We start from the raw sequence: 12,184 nt of genomic DNA on the forward strand, positions 1-12,184 counted from the left end.
TATATACAACAATTGATTTCATCTTGATTTATTTAATTTTGTTTTAACGATTTATTTAAATTAAGAATCAAAAAGCATGTTTAATAAATTGAATTGAAAAAACTTTAACAATTTACTATTTTAGGACCCAATGAAATGTTATAATTTTTCAGAAAATTCTTTTATGCACACATAAATTTAAATATATTCACACATACAACCACACATTTTCTGGATTTATGATTTGAATAATTAGCATTATTTAAGAGTTTATCACTGCACTGTTACTCTAACGTGGAAAATAGTCCGAATAGAGAATAAGAATGTGCATCCAAACTCTTGACCGCGAGTGAAACTGCCTAAACCTCACACACACACACACACACACACACACACACACACACACACAAGTGTCCGGCAGCTCAACCCACAGTGACGCCTTTCCATTGTGTTCCTGAAGCTGATGGATATCTTGATAAAACCCATCATTCATTTCAACCCATTACTGGAGCCGAACCCGACTGTTCATCAGCGGAGGATCCAAAGCACACAAACACACTCGTGTGGAAGCGTGGAACATGTCCTGACAGCCGATTCCTGACACCGAAACAATGCATTCGCTGCTCTCGAGGTTGCGTAACAAGCGGAGACGACGGAAAAAAAGGGTTTGGAAATGATGCTGAATCATTCAAACACGCTCTGTTCTGGAAAAAGTTAATCCGATGTTTTCCAGACACAATTATGTATATTCTCAGAAAGACCAGCAGAGATATGGAGTTAAAATGGTCGCAAAATACAAAAAAGCACAACCAAAACGTACATCCATGGAAAACACAGTTCATCAATACACTAGTATGCTTGCACATTTCTTAATGTTTCTGCAAATACAAATGGATTGCTTGATCTGCTTCTGCAAAAAAAAAAGAAAAAAAAAAAGAAATCGTCATGTGTGTGTGTGTGTGTGTGTGGATCGCATTCTTTTCAGCCAATCAGATGCGAGTTTTCAATCTAATCACAATACGCTCAACGCTGGGACTCAAGAATCATAAATGTGCATTAGTGTTTATAACAACATCAAGCCTTTCCTAATGTTAGACTTCATTATAAAAATCACAAAAAATTCAGCAAATTCTGTATTTTGTGATTATGAATTATGAGCAGCGTTATTTTGATATTATAATTTTTTTAATTGTTGTTTGTTTTTATTTTAGATTTTGTTTTTTAGGTTTATTGTTTAAAATGTTAGGCGAAGTTTTATGAAGTTTTACATCACTTTAAATGAAATTAAAAACGTTACATCAAATGAAAAATAATATATATAATATATATGTATATTTTATTTTATTTCAAGTAGCGGAAATCTTTTTTTATGGTTTTAGTTTGCTATAATAACCCTGATTATGAGTTTGTAAATTGCTAATATTTAAAGCAAGATATTGAAAAAAACTTCACGATTCTATTTTATTTCGATGCACAAGCTTATGATTCGATTCAGTTCCAAGTTTTCGAGCTAACTAGCAGTTAGCTCAGCCTCAGTCGTTACGCCCACAGATGCATACGGCATTCAACATGTGAAACACTTCAAGTCGTAATCTGATAGCTCTAAATCTGCAGGACTTCCTGTAGTCGTGTGTGTCGCGTTCTTTAACGCTCTGCTGGAAACAAAGCCGTCGTGAAGCCAAACCCCCTCATGGAAAAAGAACACCGTCGTGTTTACAACTGTGACAACGGGCGCTTATTAGGATCAACTAAACGCTGGATTTTCAGTAAGTGAAGTTCACGGCTCCATTGCTGCAGAAAACTTGCACTACGTTCTTGGTTTGATAATATATTAGAAGCACGGCGAACAAACAAGTGTATTCTTTGACAAAGATTGTTTTAGTAACTCAGTAGCCTATGTATTTGAATAATGTTTAAATGGTGTAATATTTGTGAATTGATTATGTAGCGACTTATCCATTTTCTTGCAATTGCCGTCAAGAGTACTCTCTGGTGCCGCGAGACTCCGCCCACACGCTGTTCTGATTGGCTGACTCTGCCCACACGCTGTTCTGATTGTCTGACTCCGCCCACACACGCGGTTCTGATTGCCTGACTCCGCCCACACGCGGTTCTGATTGCCTGACTCCGCCCACACGCGGTTCTGATTGCCTGACTCCGCCCACACGCGGTTCTGATTGCCTGACTCCGCCCACACGCTGTTCTGATTGGCTGACTCCACCCACACGCTGTTCTGATTGGCTGACTCCGCCCACACACGCTGTTCTGATTGGCTGACTCCGCCCACACGCTGTTCTGATTAGCTGACCCCACCCACACGCTGTTGTGATTGGCTGACTCCTCCCACATGCTGTTCTGATTGGCTGTGGGTTTTGATTGATTTTTTACGCATCTCGCAGCCACGTCGTGTCTAGTGTGGACAGACAAATTATTTGTCGCTGGAATCTTATCGCATCGCATCTGGTTAGGACACGGTGTTAGGGTTACTTTAAGCATACATTAAAGAGTGTCAAAGCAGTATTTATCATTATAAAGTTGACAATTTGAAAGCTGAGACTATGTTTCGTAGTAACAATTACGATTTATTGGATGAGAGGCGCAACAAAGTTTTGTTCATTCACAGACTGAAAACAGCATAGACTAAAAGATCGATTCTTGGGATTTAAGAATAGATTTCGGTTCATCGAAAGAGAATCGATTCAAATTGAGAAATCTATATTTTTAACCCAGCCCTAGCAAATATATAATCTTAGCTTACACATGTGTGAATCATATATTTTAAATTAATTAATTTTGAGACTATTTTAACTCCATAGAGAAGTCTAGATGAGAAATCAGCACTAGAGCAGCAACAGTCTCTAGAGCTGAGTAACACCAGGGACATGTATTAATACGTTAACTTTACTTCTTAAAGATGATACTCCACCACTTTAAGCGACTTGTCTGCACACGTTTAATAAGCTACTGTTATATAATCACATGAATCGGCACTGATCTCTGGGGTAAAACTGTTGAACGTCAGCGTTAGATTTCACAATTTACAAAACTATCAAAACTCTCCCTGAAAGATGCCTTGAATCATGAGCAAGTCATCCAACTCTATTCTAGTGTTGATTTTGTGGCCTATTATCACAGTGTAAAGAGTTTATTTCTAACTCCAAACCACAGCTTCATTTCTGCATTTGTGCTCGAGCTGAACTCCGTGGTCTGAATAAAAGGGCGGACGTTTTTATCTGCAAGTCATAATAATAATAATGTGCTGACCCAAATGGCTCTAAAACCGTTCCATGAAGAAACAATCGCCACTTTCATCATTATGTGGAGAAGTTACTTTTTTCCCCCTGGCAGTCGGTCATAAATAAACTCAGAACTGACAAAAAGAGCCAGACACAATCTCACTGACTGACAATGCTGCGCTCATGCCACATTTCAGCTGTAAAAACTCATCGAGATTACATCAGAAATGAGACGCAGGCGACAAGAAATGTGCAAACGCCAGATGTCTGTTGAGATCTATGAGACCTGCGTGTTTTAAAACGGCGTCTTCTCACCGGTGCTGCGCCGAGAGAGTCGGCGTCCAACCAGAGCAATGTTAAATCACTGTTTGCCAGTTTTCCTGACTCATCGTCTACACACGTGCATTTTCCTGCAGGCTGAGCTCGTCTTAATGGTTCAAAAGGTGAATATAAAGTAATTAGGGTTCGTACAGACACTGTACATGATTAACCTGAAAATGAAAGATGTATCATATACTTGGATATTAATGAGCAATATCACACTCATATCCATGAGAAATGGCTCTATATCTACATCAGACGGGTTGCAGCGTTGATTTTGTGTGAAAAATGTTTTATCAATAAAATTAAACACCAATTTCACATATATTGTCTTTCAATAATTCAAGTAGCTTTTCATAAATATCAAAGTTTTCAAGGGTTTTCCAGGATTTAAATTTAAAAAAGTCAAATTCAAGTACTTTAAGCATTTTAAGCACCTTGTTAAATAAAATATTTGTTAAATAATACAAATATACTTTATGCACTTAATCTCACTTTATTAACCAATGTTTTTGCTGCTGACCTTTGATGATCCAATTCAAACATGACAATAAGCAAATGATTATTCTTAATTAACCCAGACGAGCACAAATCGTGTTGATGATTAAAACACCATTAATCGTGCAGTTCTGTGAACCTGTGCATTTAAAGTCAGATAAATGTGGCACTGATGGGATGTGTGACATACTTTTGTCGTTTGACCGGATCTGATTCTGAAGGATGAATGTAGTCGTTGAGAATCTGATCGAGCCGTTTGTCATCAGGAAACCTGAGGAAAGGGAAAATCAGTTCATGAAAAACAAATAAAACCGACAATTAAAAGAAATTCTGTCAATATTTACACGATGATTTCCACAGTTGAAACACTGATTGATGGATTTCATGAGACATGATTGATTTCAGGAAGTTGTTCTGAATCTTTCAACATTCCTTCTGATTACATGATTTTGACGAAACATCATGCAGCTCTCGTCCATATAACTTCATAGTGACCAAAACACTGTTTTCTGAATCGTGACATGAATTGAAACTCTCATTTCATGGATTTGGAATGATAAAATTGTTATTCTGATGGTCGAAAAAGTGAACACTTGCTGAATTTTTTATTTTTGGCTGAACTATTTGCAAAATCAGCCTCTGAATTTTTACCCACTCCTCTTAAGTGGTTTATTTTATTCCCACCAAACTTTTTCAACATGATGAAAATACATTAAAGATGCTAAATTGTAAACAGATAATAAATATCTCAAACGGTTTTGCTATGGCGAGGGATTAAAGTAATGTCAAAAAAGGAAACACTAAAAACCTCCTATCTTCTAAAAATGTAATTATACACCATTTATTTCCATATAAAATTATACAAATATCAGAACTAAACCCATTTTCTTCTTTTTTTTTTCCAATTTTATAATTGTTTAAGTTTAAAAACATCCAGAATGTTTTTTTAGTCCAAAAAATAAATAAATTATGTCATTCATAGTGTTATACTGCCCTCTTGTGTTCAAAGTCAGGTTGGCCTATTGTGTGTATATATATATATATATATATATATATATATATATATATATATATATATATATATATATATATATATATATATAAAAATAAATAATGTGTATATATATATTTTTTTTGTTATATATATATATATATATAAATAAATAAATATAGCTGCGAGCAGCGATTGCGGGCCCAAGCCGGTGACACCGCCGGTGACACATGTAACTAAAGGCACCAGGGTGGCGGTGCCACCGGCTTGGACCCGCAATCGCTGCTCGCAGCTATATTATTGTACATTACATTTGTATGACTGGATTCTGTGATCCACACCATACAACGTCATCAACCGAAGCACCGCCTAAATACTTTAAAAAATACCGAAACAGAAGAGAAGGGAGTTTCATACCTCTCTGAATAAACCGCATTGCTCTGAGGAAAATGGATCTTCAGATGCCAGTGGAATCGTCCTTCCCTGCAGGATTAAAACCAGAAAGATATTTCACAATGGAGTTATGGTTCCCAAAACACCATCGAGACCACATACTGCAATTTACAGTCAAACCAAACTTTACTCAGACACCTTCAACATTCCTCACATTATCACAGTTTATTCGCTATAGTTTAGAGAATGGTAATAAAATATGAGCAGAACTCAGTTGATATTTGACTGGTTTTGTCCGTCCTTCTGTTAGACTGTCTCACACATGAATTATGTTGAATATCTGTCAGCTGTTAAATTTAACTACACAATTAGATAATACCAGTTTAGCTCAACCAATCACCAAGCAATGCTTCATTTTGTTCAGTCTGTGTGTAAAAAGAGCATTAGCAATTAAAGAAAACACACTTCAGGAAAACATGATCAGCTCAAAGTGTCAGAATCATTTTTGGTCCCAAATGTTACTGGTAGTCACTGTATGAAGAATTTGAAAATCAGATCGATGTGAAGCACTGAAATCATGGTCTCAATGTTCTAACAGAAAGAAAGTTATGTTCCAGAAAAGTCAGTGTGACGGCCAACAGCAAAGTTTTTCCAGTAATCAAACTCTTTGACGAAGCTGGACAGTCCAGACAGCATCACTATGGTCAACAATAAACCGGATCACATGATTCAGATTGCACATGTGTTGATCAAGCCCTGCCTGGCATCATGGCTAGTATTTACTGGAACAACATGCTGGAGTGTCGCCAGTGTCTGACAGGCCAATGTTGCCAATGCGTTCGAGAAGGTGTGTGTTTGGAGGGAACAAATCAATGCTGGGCATCATGGTTATGATGACGATAACTCAGCTGGCAGAAACCCCATGTTGAGTGGCAGAACTGGAGTACAGACAATAAAACGAAAGATTTCTTTACAAGATTCAAAGAACAAGAAATCCCGCTGACCACTTCCACAGCTGCTGCTAAGAGTTTTACACTCAAGAACTCTTAATGCGACATGCACAAACCAGAAAACTTGGCACTGTCAGCACGATCCTGGCAATATGAGGACGAACAGAAACCAAATCCAACCCCTGAGAGTCCTGTTATGGGCCGGGCAGATCCCACACTCACTGGAGCTGCAGTAGGGCACATGGCTGCCAAGAACACACTGCTGAAGATGTCACACTGAGATTTATTAGCCTCAAGTTAAGGTTGCCAAACGACTTAACCTCAATCGATCAATCAAATTTTGGTGCGACTTGCCGGACTATAAAATGTTTTGAGACGGACGGGTGGATGGATGGATGGGTGGGTGGATGGATGGATGAATGGATGGATGAATGGATGGATGGGTGGATGGGTGGGATGGATGGATGAATGGATGGGTGGATGGATGAGTGGATGGATGGGTGGATGGATGGGTGGGTGGATGGATGGATGAGTGGATGGGTGGGTGGATGGATGAGTGGATGGAGGATAGATGGATGGATGGATGAGTGGATGGATGAGTGGATGGATTGGTGGATGGATGGTGGATGGATGGGTGGATGGATGAGTGGATGGATGGAGGGTGGATGGATGGGTGGATGGATGAGTGGATGGAGGGTGGATGGATGGGTGGATGGATGAGTGGATGGAGGGTGGATGGATGGGTGGATGGATGAGTGGATGGATGGGTGGATGGATGGATGGATGGATGAGTGGATGGATGGGTGGATGGATGGATGGGTGGATGGATGGGTGGATGGATGGGTGGATGGATGAGTTGGTGGGTGGATGGATGGATGGATGGGTGGATGGGTGGATGAGTGAATGGATGGATGGATGAGTGGATGGATGGATGAGTGGATGGATGGATGGGTGGATGGATGAGTGGGTGGATGGATGAGTGAATGGATGGATGGATGAGTGGATGGATGGATGGGTGGATGGGTGAGTGGGTGGATGGGTGGATGAGTGGGTGGATGGATGAGTGGATGGGTGGATGGATGAGTGGGTGGATGAGTGGATGGGTGGATGGATGAGTGGGTGGATGGATGAGTGGGTGGGTGGATGGATGAGTGGATGGATGGATGGATGGATGGATGAGTGGATGGATTGGTGGATGGATGGTGGATGGATGGGTGGATGGATGAGTGGATGGATGGAGGGTGGATGGATGGGTGGATGGATGAGTGGATGGAGGGTGGATGGATGGGTGGATGGATGAGTGGATGGAGGGTGGATGGATGGGTGGATGGATGAGTGGATGGATGGGTGGATGGATGGATGGATGAGTGGATGGATGGGTGGATGGATGGATGGGTGGATGGATGGGTGGATGGATGAGTTGGTGGGTGGATGGATGGATGGATGGGTGGATGGGTGGATGAGTGAATGGATGGATGGATGAGTGGATGGATGGATGGGTGGATGGATGAGTGGGTGGATGGATGAGTGAATGGATGGATGGATGAGTGGATGGATGGATGGGTGGATGGGTGAGTGGGTGGATGGGTGGATGGGTGGATGAGTGGGTGGATGGATGGATGAGTGGATGGGTGGATGGATGAGTGGGTGGATGAGTGGATGGGTGGATGGATGAGTGGGTGGATGGATGAGTGGGTAGGTGGATGGATGAGTGGATGGATGGATGAGTGGGTGGATGAGTGGATGGATGGTGGATGGGTGGGTGGATGAGTGGATGGATGGATGGATGAATGAGTGGATGGATGAGTGGATGGATGAGTGGATGGATGAGTGGGTGGATGGATGGATGGGTGGATGGATGAGTGGATGGATGGATGGATGAGTGGATGGATGAATAGATGGGTGGATGGATGGGTGGATGGGTGAGTGGGTGGATGGGTGAGTGGGTGGATGGATGAGTGGATGGATGGATGGGTGGATGAGTGGGTGGATGGATGAGTGGATGGGTGGATGGATGAGTGGGTGGATGAGTGGGTGGATGGGTGGATGGATGAGTGGGTGGATGGGTGGATGGATGAGTGGGTGGATGAGTGGGTGGATGAGTGGATGGATGGTGGATGGGTGGATGGATGGATGAATGAGTGGATGGATGAGTGGATGGATGAGTGGATGGATGAGTGGGTGGATGGATGGATGGGTGGATGGATGAGTGGATGGATGGATGGATGGATGAGTGGATGGATGAATAGATGGGTGGATGGATGGATGAGTGGGTGGATGGATGGATGGGTGGATGGATGGATGAGTGGGTGGATGGATGAGTGGATGGATGAGTGGATGGATGGATGAGTGGGTGGATGGATGATGGATGGATGAGTGGATGGATGGGTGGATGGATGAGTTGGTGGATGCTTTAATGTAGGACTTTTTAATTAAAAAAATGTAAATTGAGAAAACTTTGGAAATCTAAAATCAAGATCATTTGATCAATATTTTTAAGTGTAAAAGCAGTGAAAAAAGGGTTTAAAACGTTAAATTTTTATAAGGATTTATTTTATGCTGCCTTTATGAACCTCAACTAAGTTTTGAGTGAATAGACTTTCGATGGACTGAAACCTCTCAGTTTGCATTACAACTATCTCAATCTGTGTTTCGATGATGAACAAAGGTCTTAAGTGTTTGGAGCGACAAAAAGGACGACAAGTTATGGCTAAACAAACACTTTAATGGGACAAACTTTCTCCAGTTTAACTCTGCATGAGTCAAAATGGGCCAAAAGTGAACGAAACACTCAGCACTGACTTATTTGCTATATACATAACGAATCACATGACTAGAACAAGAGGAATCTTTGATATGCCCATCATCCGCTGACTCATCCGCTTCCACTGCGTGCCAATCCCAAAAGAGTCTCCGCCAAGACTTGAGCACACACACACACCAGATCCAGATGGCACTGTTACACAACCAGCCCCTCCAAAACACACACTTGAGATGCGAGATCAGATATCAAGGTTCTGGCAGAGGAGTGTGGACAGGAATGGTGGTGGTTTTCCAGCCTGGGGTGGGCAGCAGGTCAGGGCGAAGGACTGGGGTTTGGAGGAGAGCAGGGTTTACTTTCACAGGTGTAAAGACGTTCTGCCGCCCTCCAGGCAAAGGTATTTATGAGTTTGCACAGGCTTGGCGTCCCGCTAGAGATCAGGATGGAAGGCGTGGTGGAAAAGTCCAGGAATACCAGGTGCGAAGGCATTGTTACGCCTACAACAGCCAATGGAAACTTTTTTTTAGTTTTTTCCCCCTAATGGAAAAAGAGATGTGATGCACTGCAAAAGGGATTTTCCTTCTCAACATTTTTGGCTTCTTTTCCAGTAGAAATATCTTGAATAAAAGATACTAGGATTAGGGATGCACTGATACGAACATTTCGGCCGATAACCGATAATTCTTTATATTTGAAATAACCGATTTTTTTTTAAATGTTTGAGAGCCTGATCACAAAAACAAGAGTCTCACCATTAAAATCCATGTCCCAAACACACAATTATAATGTTCTCATTATGATTTTATGAAGCTGATATGATAGACTTGCGCTGCACATGTTGCACTGAACCATATTTTCCTTTTTTGAAGTGGTTACAATCATATTTCAAGCAATTAAAGCCATCATTTGGAACAGTGCGCATCTGAAGAGTCTCAGCTGGAGGAAATTATACATGATTTATTGGCTTTAATATATCGGACAAATTTTATTATCGGGCCGATAACGATAACATTAAAAATCGGCAGATACCGATATGGCGTTCTGCCGCCCTCCAAGCAAAGGTATTTATGAGTTTGCACAGGCTTGGCGTCCCGCTAGAGATCAGGGTGGAAGGCGTGGTGGAGAAGTCCTGGAATACCAGGTGCGAAGGCATTGTTACGCCTACAACAGCCAATGGAAACTTTTTTCTTTTCCCCTAATGGAAAAAACTCAACATCTTCCGCAACATTTTTTGGCTTCTTTTCCAGGAGAAATACACTGTAAAAAAATTATATGATCAATATGTTATGACAACATATGTTTTTACATTGCTTTAACTCATCAAAATAAGTTAAGCAATAAAAAAAATAAAAATAATAATAATAATAATATTAATAAATATATATATATTAAATAAATTATATATATTATATATATATAAAATTATTTAATAAATGATGTATTACATATTCTAATAATTTTATTATTTATTTATAAACACAAATATTAAGACATTTTATTAAATAATAAAATTAAATGTATAAATACATAAAGAAATTATATATAATAAATATAATAAATAATCATATATATAAGTGTGTGCATATATATATTATTAATATAAAATGTTATATTTATTTGCAAAATAAATAAAATGTATATGTGTGTATATGTATATTCATATTATTATTATTTTTTTTTAATTATTACACACATGCACACAAATTTTATTAAATAACAAAATCAAATATAAATAACTCCTTAATAAAGCTAAAATAAAAATCATCCGAGGAGGATTAGTCAATATTACGATAATAAATACATTTTATATTATATATATATAAATATATCATTTTTCACTCATCTCTGAGCTGCATAATTTTTTTTAGTAATGTCTATCCAATGCTTTTCGCAACAAACAATTGACAGTTTAATGTAATTTAAGTTGCAATGACTTAAACATCCAAGTTGATTGTACTTACAAAAAAATTAAGGCAGCAACTTTTTTTAACAGTGTATCGAAGCATTCTTGAATAAAGATACTAGGATTAGTAATGCACCAATTTTGGACGATACCGATAACCGATAATTCTTCTTTGAAAGCTGATTATAACCGATGTATTGGCCGATAAATCTAAATCCAATTTTTTATATAGTTTTTGAGAGCCTAACGCTAAAGTTAAAAAAGATCATATCGGCCGATACCGATATGGTGGCTGATATATCACGCATCCCTAACTAGGATCCAAAACATCATAAGAAAGGAGGTCTTGTTTTCTGAGAAATGGTTTAAATGAATATAGTTCGTGATTCAAATTAAAACAAATATCTGGAGTCAGAAAAAAAAACGTTATTATTTTGACCCCTTAATTTGGATCCATTTCTCAGAAAACAAGATTTTTATGGATATCAAGTAAATGTTTTGGATATTTCTGTTCGGAGAGATGCCAGCGGACAGGAAAAATGGAGACACCCAAGTGTAAAACGAGTTCTAAATCACCATAGAAACGGGTTTTGTTTTCATAATAATATTGGGATACAGAAGGATTCTTCAACGGTGAGGTCAAGTCGATCATACACCTGTTGTAGGCCCTGGGCAAGGAAAAACCATTAAAAGGTGTGTTATCTTTCACACACCTGGTTAGCCCTCAGCTACAGCTCCCAACTGGTCGCTCAAGTCCAGATCTTTTCTCACAGGGAGTACTGTAAAGATTCGAGAGCTCAAACTGACCTTTGTTGGCTTCGTGGCACCTTTAAAGGGGACCTAATATGCAAAATTCACTTTTACATGGTCTTTGAACATACAGTAATGCATGTAATGTATACAGAGCATAGGATAATAAAGTAAGCTGTGACACATTATACCCAAAAATTCTTCATACAGTGACTACCAGCAAAAAAAATTATTCCGACACTTTGACCTGATCATGTTTTGCTGAAGTGTGTTTTCTTTAATTGCTAATGCTCTTTTTACACACAGACTGAACAAAATGAAGCATTGCTTGGTGATTGGTTGAGCTAAACTGGTATTATCTAATTGTGTAGTTAAATTTAACAGCTGACAGATATTCAACAT

General features: G+C 39.3%; 1 protein-coding gene across 1 annotated transcript in view; it reads right to left on the reverse strand.

The window, feature by feature from the left end:
- Positions 1-12,184, reverse strand: part of znhit6 (zinc finger HIT-type containing 6) — a 45,494-nt gene that overhangs the window by 20,111 nt on the left and 13,199 nt on the right. The window contains exons 6-7 of the mRNA XM_084099331.1: positions 5,443-5,508; positions 4,225-4,305 (exon numbers count right to left, since the gene is read on the reverse strand). Of these exons, the coding sequence (XP_083955457.1) occupies positions 4,225-4,305; positions 5,443-5,508 (147 nt within the window). The remainder of the gene's footprint in view (positions 1-4,224; positions 4,306-5,442; positions 5,509-12,184) is intronic.

The sequence above is a fragment of the Abramis brama genome, assembly GCF_963993115.1.
Source record: "Abramis brama genome assembly, chromosome: 22".
Taxonomy (NCBI): Eukaryota; Metazoa; Chordata; class Actinopteri; order Cypriniformes; family Leuciscidae; genus Abramis; species Abramis brama.